At 48.0% G+C, this 22958-nt stretch overlaps 2 protein-coding genes across 3 annotated transcripts in view; both read left to right on the top strand.

Annotated features, from left to right (window-relative positions):
- The window catches only part of CHUK (component of inhibitor of nuclear factor kappa B kinase complex), a 33473-nt gene extending 32926 nt beyond the window's left edge, over window positions 1-547 (top strand). Inside the window, exon 21 of one of the 2 annotated variants that reach the window (XM_075505496.1) lies at window positions 424-547. In XM_075505496.1, coding sequence (XP_075361611.1) covers window positions 424-432 — 9 coding nt within the window. In that variant the 3' untranslated portion in view covers window positions 433-547. The remainder of the gene's footprint in view (window positions 1-423) is intronic. The other variant, XM_075505498.1, reaches the window with a different exon arrangement.
- On the top strand, window positions 435-22164 carry ERLIN1 (ER lipid raft associated 1). The gene is given in 12 exon segments (XM_075505506.1): window positions 435-547; window positions 1789-1870; window positions 2410-2456; window positions 8346-8407; window positions 9325-9450; window positions 10645-10718; window positions 15911-15969; window positions 17025-17116; window positions 17658-17747; window positions 18077-18156; window positions 18351-18494; window positions 18496-22164. Coding segments are annotated over 12 exon segments (1092 nt in total). The 3' UTR covers window positions 18619-22164.
- The last annotated feature ends 794 nt before the right edge of the window (window positions 22165-22958 follow it).

Here is a 22958-nt window from a genome sequence, read left to right as displayed (position 1 = left end):
GCGGCCTGAGGTGCGAGCAGGGCGGGAGCAGGAACCCTGGGCTGCAGGAGCCGCCGGCGGGCCCACCCTGGCCGGGGAGTGGGCTGCCGGCCCCGGTGCAGCGGGTGCGCCCGCGCCCTTCCTCCGGCGCCGGGGGTCTCGTCAGCCGGAGGTCGCTGTGCGCCTTTAGTGGCGGCGTTCCGCCCGCTGTAATTAGCGTGAGGGAGTGATGGAACTGCACTGCACAGCGACGTCCGCTGGGTGCTTTGCGGGTATTCCCTGGCTATTTCGTCCAAAAGCTGAGAAGGTTTTGTTGTTGGAAAAGGAGCAGAGACGCTGTTAGGGAGGAGAGAGAGTGAAGATCTTCATGCAGACCGTGGATAAACGGCGCCCCATCGTCCAGGCAACATGCTGGTCCAGGTGGTAACGGTCTCTGTCCCGCAGGTGATGTGAGGATGACCATGGCCCAGGCTGGAGCCGTAGTTGCAGCTGCCACGGGACTCCTCATCTTCTTCCTGTACTCCTCCATCCACAGGGTTGAGGAGGGGCACCTGGCTGTGTATTACAGGTACTGTTCCCTGCTAGTGCCTTGATGGCTTCTATAGCCTTCCCTGAGTTTCTCTCAGCTGGGATTCATCCCTGGCCCCAAATCACTTCAGGATGTGATTGCTCTCTCCTGTGTTTCCTTCCAGGTTTGCCCCATGGTGGGCAGACCATGTTGTTCCTGCTCTCTTGTACCAGAAATGACACAGGCCTGGATAGCTTGGCTCTGTGCAGAACCGTTACAAGTTTTGGTCTTTCCGAATCCTCGGCTACTTTTCCTCCCTCTCCTTCCTCCCCTTTTCTGAGTCACAATTTGGATTTCAAAGCTTAGAGGACCAAACCTTTTGGTCCATCCAGTCTTTTCATGTCTGTTGATCTCTCTCTCTTACATTGAGGGGTGTCAAGACTGTCGGCCACCTTCGTTGTTGCTTTGAAATGGCTCTTCTCTGGGCTGAGTTTCACCTGGGGCTCGTAGCTGCCCTGAATAGCATCTGTAGAGCAACTGCCAGTCCATAATAGTGGGTGGTCACAGTCACTAAATGCCACCTCTTGACTAGATTTTTCTTCAAATTTGAATAAGGGAACAGAGAAATTCAGCACCAGCCTTTCTGCATCTTTTGCTGTATCTGCTATATTGCTGTCCTGTCTTTTCTACCCTTCGCACTCACCAGTACAGGCTAGTTTCCTTTGTGCTGCTCTTTCCTTTAATTACAAGTATTTTGAACAACACAGGCCCTTGTGGGATACTGCAGGAGACCTTACTGCACTATGAGGATCAATCACTTAGAGCTCTTCTCTGTCTCCTGTCTTTAAACCACCTGCCAGTCCCCACAAGAGACTATGGGTTTTCTTTGTTCTTTGGGTAAGGGACTGTGCCGAATGCCTTGTGGAAATCCAAACTGATGGTATTGCATCAACTGCTGGATTTTTCCATGGTTACCAGTGAACTATTTAGAGAGGAAAATCTGTGTTCTTGAAGTGCTCTGCAATGTTGCAATGATGGAAGAACTTAGCAATATCTGCCTTCTCTAAAAGTTAATTGCTCACAGGACTGAAGCAAATGATTGTCGAGTTGCAGCAGGCCAATTATCGTAAGCAGTCAGCCCTTTTGTAGGGGAATTGGTGGCAGATTTCATGTGGTCAGTAACATAACCAGAGCTGTGACCCTTGGCAGTTTGAATGTACTTGCTTGCACTCAAAGCTAGCGCTTACTATTTTCCAGTTGCTTGAGCCTTTTCCCTATTTTTCCTCTCTTTCTCTCTGTAGGGGTGGTGCATTGTTAACTAGTCCGAGTGGACCGGGCTACCACATCATGCTCCCATTCGTTACCACGTTCAAATCTGTGCAGGTTAGTATCTTCTCATCTGGGAAGAAGGTGAGCGGGAGCAGATGTCAGTAGGGATATTGCTGGATGGGGGTGACTTGGGCAACTGATGTTTGCAGAGGAGCTCACTAATGTGGTAGTCAGAGCAGCAGCTCCTAGGAAGCTCTTGGTTCCTTCTGCCTTAGGTGCCAGACCCAGCTGCCTGCTGGGACTTGTTCTTTTGGTGGAAAGTCCACAACAAGTATGCGTGTTGCTTGGGGCAGGAGATGTCTCGCTCTGGGAGGACGGTCTGTTTATGGCCCTAATTGTTTCCCAGGAGAGCTGCAGGCCTCAGTGCTGTGGGAGCTGAGAGTAGGGAAATGAGCACAGCTGCCTTTCTGTCTCCCAAAAGGCAAGTTGAAAAGAAGTCTGTCTTCTGCCCATGCCTGCAAAAGTCAGGAGGGAGGCAGAGGGCATGTTTTTGGCTCCATGTTCCTGTGTAATGGTTGTGAGAGTCTGGGCACAGCATGATCTTCCTGAAGAACAGAGAGGTTTTGTGAGCACTGGTTATCTTTTTATTTCAGACCACGTTGCAGACTGACGAAGTGAAAAATGTGCCTTGTGGGACAAGGTATGTTCTTCCTTTGTATGTCTTCTGGTGATGAGCAGATGCACTCTTACCGTGTAGTTTGCAGCTAGTCATTTATAGTGCTGCGACACAGAGGCTGAAAAGTAAAGGCACATACCCTAAAATTAGTCCCAAATGTACACACGTATATCACACTTGGAAATAGTAGAGCAGGAGGTATGGGAGGGAGTGCTCTTGCTTTTGCTGGAATTGATGTTCAGAGAGTATTTGCATTTATAGTGATATTCTCTTGGTTTTTCTTGGTTTCTTCCGTCAATTACTCTGATGGCCCGTTGCTTGTGCTTTGGTCTGCCCTCTGCTTTGCAGTATTTCTGGTCTGAATCTTGCGGCTAATACAAGTGTTGACCCCAGCAGTGGGCAAAAGTAAATGGTGAATGGGAATCCCTCTGGTGGGAGATGGTCCATTTCAAAAACAGCTCAAGAAAATGTATCATTTGGGCATTTTTGGAATCGACATTTCACCTGAAGTAAAGAAAGAGTGAGAAAGAATAAAGAAGAATGCTATGCATGGGTGGCACCTGCCTGCTTCATAATTAAGCTGATCCTTTTGTCAGCACAGATCTGTATAGTTTTAACAAGCAGAGCAATAACAGAAGGAGAGGGCTAGTTGAGCTCGGTTGCACATCCTGTTGTGTTGGTTCATTCACGAGTTAGTGATGACCGAATCTGTTTCTTCAGGATAAAAACAAAACTGGTGATTCTCCTTGTCTTTTAGCTTTAGGGTACTCAACAATATTTCTGTTTAAAAAAAAAAAAAGTCAGTATGACTTGAATGATAACACATAACGACCATGTTGAAATTAAAAGTTGTATGTTAGTGGCAACATTAATGAGGCAGAGTTAATTTTGGTCTGGTTTAGCCCTTATTGAAATGAGTTCTTGGATTATTCCTATAGCAACTCATTAGACATCCCTTGGGCTTAAATAGTAACATAAAGTTCTTGTGGGCCCTAGCTGGTTTTAGTTTTAGATCTCAAACCTCTTTCAGGAGTGTCTGTAAATAATTCTAGTGTTCAGTGCTGCCTCCAGGGCTTTGTGGTCAGGTGAAGAGTCTTTAAGTCAAGCAAAAAGTAATTGTAGGAAGGAGGAGTAAGATTCATTATGTTCTGTATCCATATCTTTTAAATGGCACAGTTAAAAACAAGTTGTCAGATCAGAGTTTTAGTGATGTGTTTAATGGCAACTTTTAGCTCATAAGTAGCATAAATAGCAATACCTCACCTGCTGGACGTTGTAAAACAGCATCACATCTCTGGGCCAGGGATGGTGTCCTGCTGTCCTGCAAGCCTTCTCAACAGACCAAGCAAAGCTTTCTGCTGAAGCTTAACCGCGTTAGACATGCTAACACAGTCAAAATTACTGTGCTGCTTTGACCCTGCTTGATTGAGCAGGGAGGTAAGACAAGATGACCTCCAGAGGTCCCTAGCAGCCTTGACGATTCTGTCCATCTGTGACTTAGGAGCCAAATATTCTGTTTAATTCTTTATAGTTAGTTCATTAAGTTCCTGTTACATTTCAGCATTGCGGGATTCAGTTGTGCAATACAGGTGGTTGTGAAGTTACAGGTAATAAACATGCCTTATAACACTAAACAGCTGGTGAAGCAGTTCTTAGTTAATAATTGAATACACTTCAGACCAAAGCTCCCAGTAGCCCTTTAAGGTGTTACTGCAGGAGCCTTTACATTTGCTGCGTTTGGAATCAAAGTCTGCAGCTGCTCTATGCCAAAGCTCTGAATCCACGTTTCCATAATAAAACGTTAGCTTATAAATAACAAATGGATCAAATCTGAAATTTCACTATCCTGTTTCAAACTTCATTACAAGAATAGATCCTAAATAGTTTAAAGTTCTGTAATTGTATATTAAGCCATCAGATTTTAAAGGCTGGGTTTCTCTTCTGCCATATTCATACTCCTGTTCCCTGTATCCTCATCTACATTAGGAAGCTTCTGAATGGCTGTGTGGGTGTCCCATCCCCAATTTTTGCCTTACCTGTCCCATTTATACTTCACAGCATTAGGTGAATACATTAAATACAGATTTTAAAATACTTTGGCACCAAATGACTGTTTTTCATAAAAGGGCTGTCACGCCAGAGACGAAAACCATTTCATTACAGCAGGCAGAATATGTATCTGCTCTAAGCTGAGAATTGCCTCTGGTGTCTGAGATTTCTGGCTTTCCCCAACAAGAAAACGTGTGCACGGTTCCTTGGAAAGTTCAGCAGTTTCTTCATGGCAGGTCTGCTAATCTCCAAAAACTGATGGAAAATCAGTTCAATAAACTAGTTTTAGAGGAACAAAGTATTCTAAAGGGCTGACTCGAAGAATTAATCTAGAATTAATATACTCACGAGTATATTAATTGTGGAATACAGTAAATGGGTTGAAAACGGTGTTGTGCAAATATTGCCTGAGAGAGTAGGTAAGTAGCATTTTTCTTATAAACTTAACTGGAAGGAATCATGCTAAATATTGTACAGGTTTTTACAATGCCAAGAAATAGTAAATAGCCAGGGCACTAAGCAGTAACATTCCTCAAGCATTGGATGTTTATTTGCAAAGGTGCGAGAGTCATCTTGTGCTCATGCTGCAGATTGTTGGCAGGAATGCAGACAGAGCACTGGAGGAATGCTGTTCTGGGACAGATCCCTGTTTGATAGCCAGTCATGTGGAAAAACGTGTCATGAATGTTGCAAGTGGATGTATTGCATTAATCCTTGTATCTCTAGACAGACCAGATGGGACCTTTAAGCCCAATTTTTACATGCTCTGATTGCCCAACCTGGTCTGGTCTTGTTTGATCCACAAACAAGCAATAAGCATTAAACCTTCACCTTTTTTTACGGCCCCTTTTTTATGTCAACGTCCTTCAGTTTTTCCCTTATCGTCTCCTGGCCTAGCATAAGCTAAAATCCTGAAATGTATGAGGCTTTCTAAGGTCTACTGAAATGCTTGCTAGTGTATGTTAGTCCCCTGTACACTTCCACTTTGTCCTGTAAAGTTAGGCACTATTGCTGCCTAATTATATTTAAGCTTCTCCCAGGTGCACATAGTCTACTTGTTGATCCTCTTTTCAGACTTCCTGTGGATTTCTTCTTGTTCCTCTCTCCCTGACCAAAGAGCCTGCTCAAGTCAGTGCTGCTCTGCCTGACCAGCCTCATGAGCAGCTCTGCAGTGAGGACCTTGGGGGGTCCGAGTAGCCCTTACAGCATCTGCAAATGCTGGTGTTAGGCTGTGGAAACTGCAGTGGAGAGTTGCAAGCACTGGAGATCTCCCAGTGGGAGTCACCCTGCCTTGCATCTGTCAAGAAGCAGGCTTTGGCAGATGCGTTGTTTTGAGAGTGGTAGTGGCTTGTCGAAATGGAAAGAGCACTGTCTGAGCCCATGTTGAAGCCATAGGTGTCAAAGAGCAAGTAAAGCAGCTGTGGATGATGAGGGTATTTGTACAGTTCCAGGTCAACAAGGTATGTGAATCTCCCCAAATCCAGTGCATGATGCTCTGCCAGAGCAACTGTCCTGAAACTGCCCAGGACAGTATCTCCTGCACCCCAGGAGTTTACTAACATCTTCTGGACCATGCTGTTTGAGAGGAGGACTTGTCTGAGATGCTCACGTTAAGATCAGAGTGTTACAGTTCAGTTTGGCTCCTGTATTTACAGCAGCAAGGTCCAGAGGGCCATCCCCACTGCACAGTGTGGAATGATGATGGCTCCAGCAGCTGGATGGATGGATGTATCCGTCCAGCACGCAGTGTGAGTGCTTTGTAGGCTTGGTTTAAACTTAAGCCCTCAGTGGGGAAATAAGTGGCCAGCGTATTTGGGCTCTGGGTGGCACTTGTTTCCTCAAAGCCATTGCCTGACCAACAGGGCTGATATAATTCACTTATGGTCCACCCTGTTGACCCACGCTGGCTGAGATCCTTGGCAGGATTGCTGTGGGTAGTGTTGGTTGAGTCAGATGGGCAGCAGGCAGTTCTCTCTGGTCTGAGGTACCAGCCTTTCTTGCATGTGAGGTGTGGGACCTGTGGGGCTGTGGATGAGTCCTGCATAGGAGGTAGATTGTCTCAGGTGCTCTCTTTTTCCTTCTAACATCCCCATAAAATTGAAATGCCAAAAGAACCCCAACATAAGGATGTACAGTGGAGGAGATGCTCGTGGAAGAAGCCCACGCGCTCTGCTTTGGTTCCTCACCAGGATATCTAGAAGATACCCCAAGACGGTAGCTGGGTTTCCCTGTCCTGGTGGAGATGTCATAGGGTGACTGGAACAAATCAGGAGGATGAAAGCAGGTTCAGAAGATCATGACGAATGCTGTTGGACATCACTTGCAATGATAAATAGTAATTTTATTGGATGTGGTGGGACAGAGTGCAGAACAGATGAGATGGAGAAAAACACATACCATGCCATTATAACTGCTTGTGCAGCCTGACATACCTGTAAAGGATCCATAAGCCTATCTTATTCAAAAATCATAGTAATGGTTCTTAAGAGAGAGCCAGCAAGAATGACCATGGCCTAAAGAGAAATCTTGAGTGAAAAAGAGATTAATACTCTTAATAGTAGTATCTCACTGGGAGATAAGTCTCTCTTTAGCCACAGATATCTTTTCTGCTGGCTTGTCCCTTCCAGCAGGCAAGTTCAGTCCATCACCAATGTTTTTAGCTCGTAGCTTGCCATGAAGCAGGCAGGTTTGCAGAGCGAATGCAGGCTGTGCCCGGGAGACCTTTTCTAAAAGAGCATAGATAGGGGAAAGTTCAGGTGACTTTTCTGCAGACTTAGCTTTCAACTGCCAGAGATTAAAATCTGCAAGATAAGAAACAGAGTTTGTCATGGGGGATACATTTGAGTGTTAAAACACCACAAAGACTAATTTTGGAAATGTGTGAGGTCTGCTTCTGGGGATCAGTTGTTTCTAAACAGTTTCTGCTAAAGCTTCTTTTGTTTGTGATTTGCCTTTGCTCTGAGGACAAAATCACAAGAGTGCTTTAAAAATACGCTCTTGAGAGACTTATGAACTGTTGAAAATTAAGGGTTTTTTTCTTCACTGTAGAGTTTGTGCTTTTCCCCAGTGCCACAGGTACCCAGGGGTGGGCATGACCTGCTGAAAGCCACATCAGTAAGAGCAGAGGCTGGGGTAAAGCCCTACCTCTGATTCCCTCTTTTCTCTGCCAGTCCGGCAGCACGTGATCCCTTGGGGAGAGGACTGCCTGCAAGCTTCTTCCAATGAGGTGTCTGGAACTTCTTGACAGTGCACATGCCTGGGTGCATGGTCATGGTTACAGTGTTACTGGAGAGCTGTTTGTAACATGACATTGATGCAGGGAATGTGAATTAAAGTCTGTTAAGTGCTTTGTTTCTTCCTTTCTAGCAGGGGCCTTGTCAGGTTCCTGCTGGGGTCAGTAAATGCATGAACTTAAACTAAGGGCTTTTCTATTTAGAACGTATTTGCTGCCTAGAATTGCTGCAGTGCATCTGCGGTTTGTATCTGCTCTGCTGCTTGCAAGTGTCGTCTGCTGTCCTTGTTGCCTTCCCTTCATTGTGCTGGACTTCCCTTTTCTGATAGTTGCAGCTATATTCCTGTTCAAAAATGTTTTGCTTTTGCTGGCTAAGTAGGAGATAGCAAAGTGAAGCGAAAGGGCTTTGCAGACTTGCTGGAGCACGCTTTTGATTTATGCAGCGAGGGGGACCAGTTTGTACAGAGCTGGGGTTTGCTGCCATCTAATTGCAAAATGCTCAAGAAGTCAGAATTGTTCTGGATAAGTTTAATAGAATTTAGTAAAAGAGGGAAAAAGATGACTTTGCTTTAAGTATAGACCACTGTTAACAGTTGCAGTAATAATTCATGAATTCTCTTTTTCACTTACAGTGGCGGTGTTATGATCTACATTGACCGGATAGAAGTTGTGAATAAATTGGCACCGTATGCAGGTATTTCCCATCCTGTTTCAACAAGCAGCGCTGTGACTGTGTTCATTCCTCCTGTAGCCACTCTGTCTTGGTTTGCAAGACTTCCATTTTCTGCGTTGTTACCCTTATGGTTCCCAGTACCGTAGCATTTAGTTTCATGCATGTGTCTGCGAGCTTTATGAAGAGCCACAGATTTGCAAAGACAAAAATAAATTCTAGGATTGCTTCTACCCTGTACATTTAGAAATGTGACGGGTGCTCAAGCAGTCCTATTTCTTGCTGCTGAAGGGGAGACCACCTGTGAAACTAAATATATGGGACAAAGCCCCCAGGTGCTTGCTAGCTCAGCTCCTGGGAAAATTACAAAGGCAAAGCCTGCATAGGAGCCTCTTACCTTCTTATTTCACCAGCTGCCAAACCTAAGACCCACACACCTTTTTTTTTTTTCAGCAGCATACCTTAATGCAAAATGCTAGCATTACTAAGGCATTGAAGGGTGAATTCATGCTATAATTGTGGGAATCATACTTGTTTTCACTTTATAGTAGTATCTGTTCCTATGCATGCAGGTCCTGGACAGGCTTTACTGTTTCATTTGTTTATGCAGATCATAAAAAAGGACCGTGCAGTATATCTTGCTGTAATTACTCTGCTCTTTGAAGTCATATAATCCCAGCAGCACTGGTGGAGGGGACCTCTGCAGGTTTCTCCTCTGACCTCCCTCCCACTTACAGCAGACTTCTCACTAACAGGTGGGCACGGTAGCTGTGGCTTTGTCCAGCCAAGTACTGAAAACTCGCAAGGATGGAGATCCCCTACCCACCTGTCCCGGTGCTGCACTACTTTCCTAATACCCTGAGCTGTTGTTTTGCGGTTGTGGCATTGCAGAAAGCAGTACATGTCAGTGGTGACCTGTGATAATTCTCTTACTTCCTCAGTGTATGATATTGTGAGAAACTACACTGCAGACTACGATAAGACTTTGATCTTCAATAAAATTCATCATGAGCTGAATCAGTTCTGCAGTGCCCATACCCTGCAGGAAGTGTACATTGAGCTGTTCGGTAAGTGGATGGCAGCTGGATGCACCCACCAAGGGCTGTGTAATCTCCCTGTTCTGCTGTGGATTATGTTACAGCAGGCTCCTGTGAACAAACAGCCTCTGTGCTGGAGTTGCAGTCTAGAATCCAGCTCCTTATATATCCATATGTCACTTCCCGCATAACTTTACCCTTTAATGATTATGATTTATTTGCCTTTCCACATCTGCATGTGGGAATTTGATTTCAGTCCTTTTCTGCTTAGGACTGAATTCTGAACGCACAAAGTAGCCACTCTGCTCTTGTGCATGCAGTCATGCCTGTTGCCTTCACTATGGTGATGGTTTTATCTTGTCTACTTCTACTTTTAGGCCCCTGTTCTGTTGCTGAATTGACTTTTTTACTTTAAAAGCTTCCTTCTGGCTGTTTTTAGCAAGTGAGAGCCAGAAGGGACATGCTCGCAGTTCACTGCAATGCTCTAGTTTTTTCACATGGGGTTAGCAGTGGTTGAGGAATTAGCAAATTTAATGTTCTGCTTCTTGGTACCAAAGGGGGTACCTGTGCCCCCAAAGACATAACAGCATCACGTTCCTTCTTGAGTGGCAGAGCAGGGGAAAATGGGTTTATGGAAGATAAAAGGTTGTCAGAGTTTTAATATTAAGAGACTGTCAATCTTTGAATGCTGTACTCAGACGTGCCAAATATCTGTAGTCAGAGAGGAGTTTCCTGGTCATACATGCAGCTTAATCCCTTCATAACTGGCCATTTCCGTAGAAAGATCTTCCTGGAGCTTGGAAGTGACAAAATGAATTTTTTCAGTGGCAAGTACTGGATCCTGCAGGTCCCTAGAGACTTAAGGCAGAGCTTGCTGGTGGCAGTGGGGTTGGCGTGGCTCTGGCTAGGAAGGGATAGACTTCTACTGCAGGCTCTGGGTGCTTTTTCTTGCTGAGGCGCTGAAAGCCTCAGCACCCTCAGCTCAGATACCATGAGTTCATCAATAGTTGAACCTTTCTAGAGACACTAGCATGTGGCTCTCCTCTTGAGAACATTTTCCAGGAGGCACAGGAAGGGAAACAATGTACTGAATGATCTCAAAAAGCATCTTTATCTTACACCATAGAGAGACCTGCTTTTCAAGGCCAGCTGACTCTCTGCCACGCAAGCTGTAGGAGAAATGATGGTAAGCTAAGCAATCTCTCTCTTGTCCTCCAAACACAGATCAGATAGATGAGAATCTGAAGTTGGCCCTGCAGAAAGATCTCAATGTCATGGCACCAGGTCTCACTATCCAGGTAGGTTCATTCCCTAACAAAGATTATTCTTTTTTCCACCTCTAATTTGCTCACCTTTCAGTAGGTTGATGAGGTTTCTTGCTTCGGTTTTCCACGTAATGTGAAATAGTTGAGCCTTGAATTGAGGTTTGTCAGCTGAAGACTGTTCATATGACAGCGACCACTTCTAAATGCTAGTTTTACGTTAGGGGGAGACCTGCAGGATAGAAAAGAGGACCTTTTAGGCCGCAGACCTGCAGGTATTGGGTTTAATTTGCAAAGAGCCAGAAAACGTTTTTCTTTAAACTACCTGTGGCACCTCTGCAGAGCTGGGCGCTCCAGTGTGCCAGAACGGTGCCTACAGGTAATTGCAAAAGAAAAGAGATCTTCATCTTTTCTGCGCTTGTACCAGAGATAGGGAAAGATGTTATATCTTAAGTGATTTTCTGCTTACACTTAATGTTAGAAAATCACATTTAATCTTAGCCGGGCTATGGGACATACTGGCTTTTTGGCATGTTGAAGTTCAGGGCAATCAACTGGGAACAATATACCTTAGGCTCGCACGGGCTAAGATGGAAATCTCTGGAGATTTCCACTGTAGGGAAGAGTGAGACCAAATCTGTTTTGCTGTTCTTGTTGCCACATTTAGCTAGGCTGGCTGGCCGCATGCAGGGAGGGAAAACCTCTTGTTGACCCTATGTAAAATGCTATGATAAATACTGTTCTGCTTTGTGGCTCATTCGTGCATGGGTTTGCTCTGTTTTGATGAGGGTGAACCACAGGCAGTATCTTATCCAAAGAAGTTGAGATGGCACCACTCTTCCAAATATCCAAGTTAACTTGCACTGTGCATCGCAGAGAGATTTCCTGCAAAAGTTCATCATCGATCAAAATTATCGTCATAATGTAAAGGCCCTTTTAGATCTCAGAGTATGGAAGGGCATAAGCAAAGCTCACAGCTCATTGCTGGGAGATGTTAAATACAGAGCTAAATCTGATCTTGAGCATATGCTATCCCATCTCAGTTTGGCATGTCCAGTCTTCACTGTTGGTCAAAAGTTGAACAATATCCTGCCTGCATCAGCCCAGACTGAGCTCACAGGACCAGCAGTTTGAAGAGGTCCCATAACTAGTGAGGAAAGTAGTTCATCTGTAGTACTTAAGAGACAGTGTGATCCTGCCCTTGTGTTCCTATTGTTCCCTTTAAAACAGAGCTGCACCCTTGTCTCCAGTAAAATTGTGCCTCAGCATACAGCTCTGCCATGTTGCTATGTCTCTTGTCAGGAAATATCCTGCTCCTTTGGTGAATAGCTGAGCTTTCTTTAAACTCTCCACATGCGTATAACCCAGATTAATTTAACTGTACCTAGAATTGAATTGTTTTGTGAGCTCTAAGGAAAATAGTTCTGTATTTGGGCATAATGCTTTCCTCTTGAAGGTCATGTTTACACTCATGAGTACTTCAGAGATCACCAACAATTCATTTTTGAAAGAAGTGATACAGAAAACAACTCATTATTGAAAAGATGCTGTTAGAGGGAATTAACAGTGCTTATTCTTAGGTTTATTAAAAGTAGCGTATGTGAAAGCTTCACAAGTCTTCCAGGTTGCCTGATGCAAAACATTATTTCCTAACTGGAACAGTGGCCACAGCCTGAAGAGAAGTGGAGGCCAGTGGATGGTAAGAAGTGTCTAGGGACAGCGTCACAGGGGGAGGCTCCTGCACTTTCCCTGTGAAAACAGCGCACCCTGGGGCTTGTCTCAAGTGTCTGGACAGAAACACACACATCCTGGGAAACAAACCTGACCAACTGGAAATCCATACGCATTTGCAGTCCCGGGGCCTGGTGGGGTAGCTCGTGTGAGTGCAGTGCTGCTGTGGATGGGTATAGGCTCTCTAGGGAGGATGAGCTGAGAAGCTGAGGCAACAGGGTTGTGCTGCCTGCAAAGGACTGGCTCAAATCATGTGGAGCTTCACTTTGGGATGGATGGTGAACAGCTGAGATAAGAGCCAATATAGCTAAGAATCAGATCAACATGGAGGACCACATGGTCCTTGGCTGCTGCAGACCACCCAGTTAGTAAGGTGAAGTAGGTAAAGCTGCCTGAAGACCAGAGGAAGCCTCATGATCACAGACCCTAGTACTCATGGGGGTCTCTGACCACCTCAGTGTCCGCTGGATGGGCCATAGGGGTGGGTGCAAGCCATGCTGGATGTTTCTGAAGGGTGTTGAACACAGGTTTTGGCAGTGGTGAGCAAAGCTAACTGGGGGAGATGTTCTGCTGGACCTTTTAGAAACAAGGAAGAACTGGTTGAGAGGTGAAGTCTGGTAGCAGTGTGAGCTGTAGCAGCTGTAAGGTGGTGAGTTCAAGGTCCTTGGAGGAGCGAGGTGAACCGGAGAATTACGGGCCTGGTCTTAAGGAGAACAGAACTCTGTTTGTGTGAGATGTGCTTGGCAGGGTCCTGTGGGAGACTGCCATGATCAGCAAAGGAGGCCAGGAGGCCCCATGTCATTGCCAAGGACACCCCAAAATGTGGAAAGTCAAGCAGGTGAGACAGGAGGCTGGCATGGATGAACAAGGAGCTCCTGACTGAGCTGAAAAGCAGAAAGGAAACTGACAAAAGGTGCAGTGGGGATAGATGAGCTGGGAGGAATAAAGCTAGTTGAACTGAGGGCGCAGGGACAGAATTAGGAAAACCAAAGCTCGGCTAGACTTGGACATAGTGATGGCTATGTAGGGCAGTGCAGGGGGTTTCTGAGGTGCATCCACAGCAAAAGGAATGCCAAGGAAGCTGTGAAGCAGGGGACATAGTGACCAAGAATGTGGAAAAGGCTGAAGTACTCAACACCTGTTTGACTTCTTTCTGGCAAGGTCTGCCCTTGGGCCTCCCTGTTCCTTACCCTAGCAGCAGAGTCTGCAGAGGTGAAGCATTACCCACAGCAGAGGACAACTGAGCAGATGGACACAAGTTTGTGGAACCAGGTGGGATGCATCTCAGGATGCTGAGCTGTTGGCCCGCACCATTGTGAAACTGCTTTCTTATCTTTGAAAGATGGCAGTGGTCAAGGGAGGTCCCTAATAACTGGAAATAGGCAAATGTCACACCCATATTTCAGGAGGAGGATCAACGAGAGAGGTGTGCTGTACCATCAGCCTATTCCCATTCTCTGCAACTTTTACATTGCCATCTCAGTGGCTTTCAACTGCACTCTCCAGCTTCTTGATATCCCTTATGCTGGGTTCCCCACGCTGGTATAAAAATTGCTTTCAACCTGCTGCTGAGCTTTGCCTGTGTGGCTCAGGATGTGGCTGGACTTCATGGCCACAGGGAAAAGATGCTGTCATATAGTCAGCTTGTCTTTTGATTCCTTCATGCTCTTTTTTGCAAAGCTATTGCTCAGCCAGTTAGTCTCAGCATCTCCCAATGCTTTAACATTTGATTATTAACAACATTGATAGTGCAGAGTAGTGTTTCCATCTAGTAGATTTAAGCAGATTTCACTGTTAAATAGATTGAGCCATTGGCTTGAAAAAGAAGCAGCTAGTGGAGTTTTTCAAAGACCTGGCAGCTTTCCTGATTACAGAGGAATCTCTGTCTGTGTTGGAAAAGCAATGCTTCTGGAAACCAATCTTTGTTTTGGTGCAGGGGGTATTATGGAGGTAGAAAGAATAATCCCCCTGCGTACCCTGCAGTGGCTAGTGAGGTGAGCTTTCTGCGTGCGGTACCTTTCTAGGGACTTGGTAGGAGCTTAGAAAAATGCTTTCACTGAAGGATATTCTGGTCTGATGTCCCATAAATCTGCTTTCTTTGCTTCTTCAGAGAAGCAGCAGAGTTGGGGTTGTTCAGCCTGGAGAAGGCTGAACAGGGAGACCTTATTGCAGCCTTTCAATGTAGAAAGAGGGCTTTTTACCAAGGCCTGTAGTGACGGGACAAGGGACAATGGTTTTAAACTGAAAGAGGGTAGGTTTAGATTGGTTATAAGGAAGAAATGTTTTATGATGAGGGTGGTGAGATGCTGGAACAGGTTGCCTAGGGAGGTGGTAGATGCTCCATCCCTGGAAGTGTTCAAGGTCAGGTTGGATGGGGCTTTGAGCTACCTGATCTAGTGGAAGATGTCCCTGCCCATGGCGGGAGGGGGTTGGACTGGATGATCTTGGAAGGTTCCTTCCAACCCAAACCATATCATGATTCCCAAGTGTCCTGCTTTGATGACAGGCTGGCTCCTTCTCCCCAGGTGTGTTTGCCAGGGCCAGGGTGCCTGTCACATGGAAACAGTTCCCTTTTCGCACTGCATATGAAGACTTGCCTGGATGTGTCCGTATCCCATTCCCCTCTGTGGAATTCCCCTCGGTTCTTTGCAGACTTACTGACCCCAGAGAGAAGCAGCAGGTTCAGCACTAGATCTACAGTAGAGATGGAGCAGGAGGGTTGTAGAGCAATTGTACAGATGTGGACTGTCAATCCGCATCTCCCAAAGCTCAGTAATGAGCCACACAACATGCCAGCTGAGCAGCAGTAGCTCCTGGTCCTGCCTCTGGAGGTGTTTCCCTCATATTTCAAAGAGACTCCTCCACCGAGCAGCTTAGCAGCTGTCTCTGGCATCTAGCTGACTTGTGGTGTCAGCATTGCCATGCATATCACTCTTGAAGATCTGCAGTTGCAAACAGCAGCAGTTCCCAGCTGCCACCCATGCCCTGCTGCTCTCCCCTGTCTTCACCACTATGTGTCTCATTGTGTTGTCTCTTTTGCAAGCTTTTCTCCTGGAAAACCCATTCCTGAGCTCTTAGCCCTGCCTCTGTTTTGCAAGTCTTGCTCCTGCAATTTAATTTCATTGGGTTTGTGAGCCCCTTTCTTGAGCAGTACTTTGGGAAGTGTTGTCTGGTGATGTTTGAAGAGTCTTTGGGGTGGAGAACTAAGCTGCTTCTAACAAAGGTGGTGGACCTCTTTAGGAGTCTTGCACAGGCTGTACTTGATCACTTGGGTGCCATAAAAGGTGCAAAGACAGGAAATACAAATACAAGGCACCTCTGTGAGAGTAGCTGTGCTCAGCTGTGTTGTACAAGAGGATTGGGAGCCATTATGTGTGGTCTTGGATCAATGTGGAGATGTCCAGAGCACTACAGCTGGTTTTGCAAAAACATTTCTTAGTTATGCAGCTCGCGTCAAAATGTTTAATTTAAAATGCGCTCACTTTTTTTTTCCATAGGCTGTGCGTGTTACAAAACCCAAAATCCCAGAAGCCATCCGAAGAAATTTTGAGCTGATGTGAGTAGCTGTACATAAAATTGTATGCATTGGTTTTGAGGGTCCAGCACAGGCATAATGCTATTAGCAAGCTCTCACCTGGTGCTCAGAAGGTGAGAGGTGGGCTCTAGTCAGTGTGCGCTTGGCTAGGTGCACTTGTGCATTCTGTTTCTCCATTTCCACAGCTCTCTTACCTTGAAGCCTTTCAGCCCTTCACAAAGATGGTTGTTAGCATGTGCAGAGTCCATATCAAGGCTGTGTCCCTACTCCTTTATGTAGAGGGAACACAGATGTGCTATTGACAACCTGTAGAAGACTCGTAAACTGAACTCAGGGGTCTTGATGTCTCACCCACAAGCTCCCCTCCAGCAAACTCACAGAATTGCAGACAGATTTTAGTCTGATATGTACCTGTGGACATCTCCTGTCCAAGCCCTTTCCCAAAGTAGGGCCAATGCCACAGCTGCAGCAGGTCGCTGGGGGCTCTGTCCGAGCAAGTCGAGGCATCCCTGGGGATGGGGATCCCCCACTGCTTGGGGCCCCCTCCCGGGGATGCCCTGCTTGCACAGGGACAGGCTGTTTCCTTGGGGCCAGCTGGAGTTTCCCATGCTGCAGCTTGTGCCGGTGCCTCTGGGGCTCTCGCTGTGCCCCTCTGAGCAGAGTCTGGCCCTGGTGTCTCTGGGACCCCTCTGGGCAGGGGGAGATACCATTGGCCCCCCCTTTACCTCCTCGTCTCTGAGCAAGCCCAGTTCCTGCAGCCTCTCCTCATATGCCCTGGCTTCCACCCCACATCTGCAGTAGCCCTGTGCTGGACTCACATCCTGAGGGCCTCAAACTGTATATAGTATCCAGATATGGTCTCACCAGTGCCAAACAGAGGATGGGGGAATAATCCCTTCCTTTGAGCTGCTGGCTACATATGTGCTCATACAGCTGAAGACAGAGCTAGTCCTTATGGCTGTGAGGACATGATGCTGGCAACTGGTTGGCTTCTTGTCCCACTGGCCTCTCGTGCCCTGGTTTGCAGAGCTGCTCCCCAGCTCCATTTCCCTGTGATAACGTTTCTCACCCTGCAGGGAGGCTGAGAAGACCAAGCTGCTGATTGCAGCCCAGAAGCAGAAGGTAGTAGAGAAGGAGGCAGAGACAGACCGGAAGAAAGCACTTATTGGTATGTCACCAGTTGGGAGTACTAGCGGATGGGGGCCAGACTGAATTTCCATTCCTACATCCTCCAGTAAGCCAGGGTAGGACGTTGTCTTGCATTGCTGACAGCTCCCTGAAGGAAGCACGGCCAGGCTGAACCAACAGTCATTTAGAAAGTATCAATGTTTGTGCTGCGTATCGATGTCCCACCTCCCTCCCCATAGCAGCAGAGCAGCAAACACCTCTATCCTACAGCAGGGCTCCTGTTAGAGCAGGCCAAGAGGTAACAGCTCTGCCAGAAAAACTGCTGGGGCTTGAAGCTAAATATCCCTGTGCCAGGGGGAATCATGCTTGTAAAAGGGATGTCAGCCAGTGCAACTCTAGAAACATCAGCACTGTGTTTTCTTTCTGTAACTGTATTGCTTGGAGTACAAACTGGCACTGTAGGATCTGAGCAGAAAGCAAACTATTTGTGTGGCAGATTCTGCGACTAGGTGCTGGGGTCAGGGTGCTGATCCTCAAGCCCTGAGAAGCGAATGTCTGAGCTGAGCCTATTGTGATTGCAGAGGCAGAGAAGGCTGCTCAGGTGGCCAGGATTCACTATCAACAGAAGATTATGGAGAAAGAAACAGAGAAGCGAATTTCTGAGATTGAAGGTAACTGTGGTGCTAGGGTGCTGCTGGGGTCATCTTCCAGCTAAGGGTGGTAGCAGGTAGAGGAACCTCAGAACTGAGCTGATAGGCATTGCCATCCTGAAAAAATAATAAAGTGTGCAGTAGCGCAACGTTATGCATTGGGGTCATTCCTCCCCTCTGCAGGTACCTCTCCAAGAAGCCAGCAGTGCAGGTACACAGCCAGCCAGGCTGTGTCACAGGCACACCTGGGTCAGCTCGTCCCCATGGGACAAAGGCTCAGGTGCTCGATGTGATGGGGCTATTCACTTGCTAATGCTTCTTTTCCTGTCCGTCCTCTGTTGCTGTGTTAGATGCTGCGTTCCTAGCAAGAGAGAAAGCAAAAGCTGATGCAGAGTACTACACTGCTCAGAAGCTGGCTGACTCCAACAAGGTGAGCACTTGAAAGCTGGTCAGAATTCGACTTGCTTACTCTTTTCCTCTGCACAGATTAGGTTCAGGTGGGCAACGCTGGAAAAACACTTGATTTAACAGTCCATGTCCCAGGAAGCAGCTGCCTGAGATGAAATCTAGTGATGCATGGCCCAGAAGGTTGTCTCTTACAGTCTCTGGTTTCTCTTTTTGTAGCTGAAGCTTACCCCCGAGTATCTGGAACTAATGAAATACCAAGCAATAGCTGCGAACAGCAAGCTGTATTTTGGTGACCGCATCCCCAATGTGTTTCTGGATTCCTGTGCCTTCCAGCAAGCCAACTGGAGGACTGCCCAAGAAACCAGCCTTCCTTCACAGGAGGCCCCAGAGACCTCTGGAGAAGGCCACCTCAGAGCAAAGGGAAGCACTGGCTGACAGAGGTAGAAAGATACCTGGTATAGCTCAACGGCTAGCCCAGCTGTGAATAGGGATGTTGCCCTGTGGTGGTGGGGTGGATGCAGCGCATGCATGGACATCTTGTATATAGGTGGCAGTTGGGTTGATTTTCTTCTGGCAACACATTGCAAGTGCTCTGCCTCTTCTATTTCTTTCCCTATTAAATTGGTGCTTCCAAATGAGGGATAATCCTGTACTAACATGCCTATACTGGAATATTAAAAGACAGACACCAGGAAAGCCTTCTGCAGTAGGTGCAATTATTTAGCAAGAATTACTCTGGAGGTAGGAGACGTGGCTTTGAGTGCTATGTTGCTGCATGCTGGTCATTCTCCAGTGCTTCTCGCTGAGGCCGAGTGAAGAGGTTTCCTTCATCCTGCTGATGAAGCTTCGCTTTGTGGACTCTGAGGCAGGTTTCTACCAGCATGATCTAACTCTCCTCAAGGACTCCAGTGGAGTGGGGTCTCCTTGGCCCTTAGAGGCTGCCGTGTTCCTGCTCAGGGCGAGGCCTGGTGAGGAGCGGTTTGGTGTGGAATAGGTTATTTGAATAGGATCTGCATAGCCATAATCTTCTCCTTTCCTGTAGGCAGCGGCACTAGGTAACGACTCGGAGCAAGCAATCTCTTAACGGGCTTCTGTAATTTCCCCTCACCAAGCAAGAGCCTCATGCTGGCTGCCCATGACTGATACTAGTACATTTCAGCTGGGTGGCTGGGTCTCACCTTGCACCCTAAACCAGATTTCAGAGTGTGTGGAGCACCTCCGAGCAGCTGGTTGGGAACAGAGCTGGGAAATCTTTGCTCAGACCCCAGCCTCCGTGTAGGTGTTTTCACCAGGGAAAGGGGGCTGAATTTCCACTGCTCTGCCTTGCTGGCAAAGTGAAGGGGAAGAGAAGAGTGAAGAGACCCTGCTCTGCAGCAGATCAGATGTTTGACATCTCAGCTGCAAAGCAGGTGAGGCATCACTGCTCCCCAGTGCAAAATCCACTGCTCCAAGAAGTGGGACCTGCTTCATGTGTCCTTGAACAGCCACAGTGGGGAGTCTGTTGCTGGTCCTCTCTTCACTGGCCAGGCTTTGCTGCATTGCGGGACTTTTGACTCACAAGTGGTGCTGGCAGGATGACCTTTTCTCCTGGTGTGCGTTGTAATATATCCAACCCCTGCTCCCTGTGTGCCACTGCAGGGTGAGAGAAAGAGATGTGCTCAGGGGGGAAATCTGCTGGTACCACCTGCTTTCCTCTCTTTTCCTCTGTCCTCCCCTTTGCCTGTGAGGATATGCTTGTTTCCAGAACCTGTTTCTTGCTGTGTTCTGCGACAATCCCAGAAGATGATGGCTGGGGAAGCAACTGGCAAGAGCTTGAGCTGAAATGCCGTTCCCCAGCTGGTAGCACTGCAGCATTGCCTGCCTCTGAACCCACTACATGTTCAGAGACCGCCTCTCCTCCGCCAGCCTGGGATATCTGTATGTTCATCCTGCTTTCCTGTCCCCTCAGGTGCAGCCAGGTGCAGTGCTCGGTCCTGGCGCAGCTCGCAGGATGGCCTGGTTGGTGGTGACACTCCGGGCACTCGGCTGGTTGGTGCTGATGGGCCGGTTGATGCTGGCGTTGAGATCTTCGGTCCCTGGCACCGTCTGCAGCCTCATGGCAAGGGGAGGAACATGCTTAGATTTTGCCTTGGTGAAACATTCAACCCAAAACTAATGGCCTGAACTTCACCTGTGCTAATGATTTCCCCAAACAAGTTGTGTGGGCTTCAGGCTTTCCAGTGCTGCTTTCTTATCCTATTTGGCTTGACTCGGAGGATGGCAGTGTCTCTCCTCAAGGAAGTTTGGTAACATACGGTGCCTTACGCTGTCTCAGCTCCTGCTCTGGCTGCCTCTCCTCCATCTCTGGAGCAGAGCAGGGATGCATTGACCCTGCCTCTCCTGCTGCCACTGCTGGCCAGCTTGGGTAATACATGACTGTGGGACTTCGCAGCAGTTTTAGGTGGTCTCTCTTTCCTCCATCTGTCTGCAAACTCCCAAGGCCCAGTTGGTGCTCTGCTACAGGATACCAGCTCCTCTTCAATCCCGGCCATGGCAGGAGCCAGGGACCAGAACCCTGCCCCAGTGAGCAGCCAGCTGTGAAGGTGCTGAGCACCAATGCTGGCTTCCAGGGAGGTTGTGAGTGAGCATGCTTCCTTGTGCTCTGAGGATGAGAGGAAGGGTAGTGCTGTTGCCAAGAGGTGAGGTTTCTCCAGTTTTTGCTGTACACACCTGATGCACAGCCATGTGCCTTGCAGATCCCAGTCTGGGGAGCACTAAACCGAGGTTTGGTATGGGGGGGCTTATGTCTTCACCTGCCAAAGGCTTGGGCAAACAGTGCCCTCCTGGTGAAGAGCAGCCTTTGAAGGACACTGGTGGGCAGAGGAGCAGGAACAATGTCTGCGTGTCGTGCTGGAAGGCAGCTCAGCCAGCAGTCAGGGCAGAGCTGAAACCCATGGCTGATGGCAGGAGAGGAGTGGGTAGGCACAGCGTTAGCCCCATTAGACCCTGCAGTGCCCTCCTCAGGGGAAAGGTACCAGGGCAGACAGGGGATGGCAGTATATTTTGTAGCTGTGGTGGTTGAAATGTCTCCTGAAGTACTGTTTGACTTGCAGGATCCCATTTCTTCTGTGGGAAGGGCTTTGAGGACCCAGTGGATTCAAATCTCCTTGACCCTCCACCTCCTCAGTGTTGCTGGCCTGCAGCAGCCACTTTGGTTGAATTTTGAGATGAAGGCAGGCTTTTTAGAACAGAAGCACTCCTGGAGGAGACGTAGACTTGTCTCCATGTGGTGCTCACTGGGGTTGGGTGCTACCTAGTACTGGCATTAAACCCTGGGCATCAGGCTGGGTGGAGAGGGTAGGTTCTGCCAACCTGGAGATGCCAAGAAGCTAAGGCCATGAGGGGAACCACTAGAAGCAATAATAGGGCAGCTCAGCTCTCCTGTAGTGACTGGAGTGAGATCCCATGCAGGGAGCAGGAAAGCCTTCCAGGCCCCTGCAGGAAGGGCGCTTCCCTTTGGATCTGAACCTTGCTGGGCCTCCCTGCAGCTGTCCAGGTGGATGCGTAACTTTGCCATTAGTGGCTGTCACTCTGGCTAAATGTCATCCTGCTATGGTTGGGTATGTATCAGCCACCTCCTACCCATGTGGTCTGAGGGACACCTGGGGTTGCTCCTGTGGTTTGAAGTCCTGCAGCAACATCTGCATGATGCTCAGTGCCTTCTGCAAAACCTCCTCCATCCCTCTCTGCTTCCCCAGCCACCACTTCAGAAACCTGCATAGGTGTGCAAGAGGAGGGATTCACCATGGCTTTAACACCCCAGTCTGGGCTTTGCTTCTCTCTGAGCTGGGAGCTGCAGAGTGGGAACATGGGTGCAACTGGGAATGTGGGTTTGAACTGTTTTTTCTCTCTGTTCAAAAGGCCTATGTGTTCATGTGACTAAAGGGGTCTGCCACTGGATCTGCACCTTTAAGGAAACACAATACATATGTTCAAGTTTACATGCACAGTGTTAAGTTCTTTTGATAAAGCACAATAAAACTATTTTCTTACCATTTCCTTGGTGGTTTTATGTGTCCTAGGGCCAGTGTCACTGTAGGCATGTGGAGGGGGGACACCTATGCTTCTCACCCCATACTAACACTGTGTAGTTGCATGTCCCCAGCTGCAGTGACTGCCACCCTAGGAGCCTCATGGGCTAGAAAACCACAGGATGGTGCTGAGCAGCAGGGACAGCACTTGCAGTTCTGCTGTCATCCTCTGAAGCTTGTGGGTAGGAGCTGAGCCCTGCTTGCCCTTGGGCCCCCAGCTGAGCTGCCCTGTTGCTCACGTGTGGCCAATGTGGGAGTGTTTCCCAAGCAGGCATGGCTGCTGTGTGTGAGCAGTGTCCTTGTGGACTGTGGGCTGGTCCCTGAGTACCAATGTTGCCTGCAAGCATGAATGCTTGTCTTGGACCAGGATCATGGGAGCTGAGCTGCTGGTGGGAGTCACAGTGGCTAGTCTTTGGTCACAGAGCAAGCCGGGGCCTGTTTTGGCAGTGTGCTGGGGGGGGGTCACAGGGACTTGCTGCAGCATCTTGTAGCCCCTGTGACAGACTTGCTCTGCACAGCTGGCAGGAAGTGCTACCATTTGGGTCCCATGGCTCTGACACAGGATTTGGGAGCTCAGCTCAAGCCCTTCTTCCCCTGGCTCCACCCATGCCAGATCCACCCTGTGCCACAGGCACCTCCCTGCCTGCTGCCACCCTCCTGCCCCACTGCCTGTGCTGCCCCCTTCTGCTGAGACACACCCTATGATGCCACTACCTTCAGTCTTTATTGGTATAAAAGCCTTCAACCTAAATTA

The sequence above is a fragment of the Mycteria americana genome, chromosome 6 (assembly GCF_035582795.1).
Source record: "Mycteria americana isolate JAX WOST 10 ecotype Jacksonville Zoo and Gardens chromosome 6, USCA_MyAme_1.0, whole genome shotgun sequence".
NCBI lineage: Eukaryota > Metazoa > Chordata > Aves > Ciconiiformes > Ciconiidae > Mycteria > Mycteria americana.
This window is presented reverse-complemented; position numbering and strand designations above follow the sequence as displayed.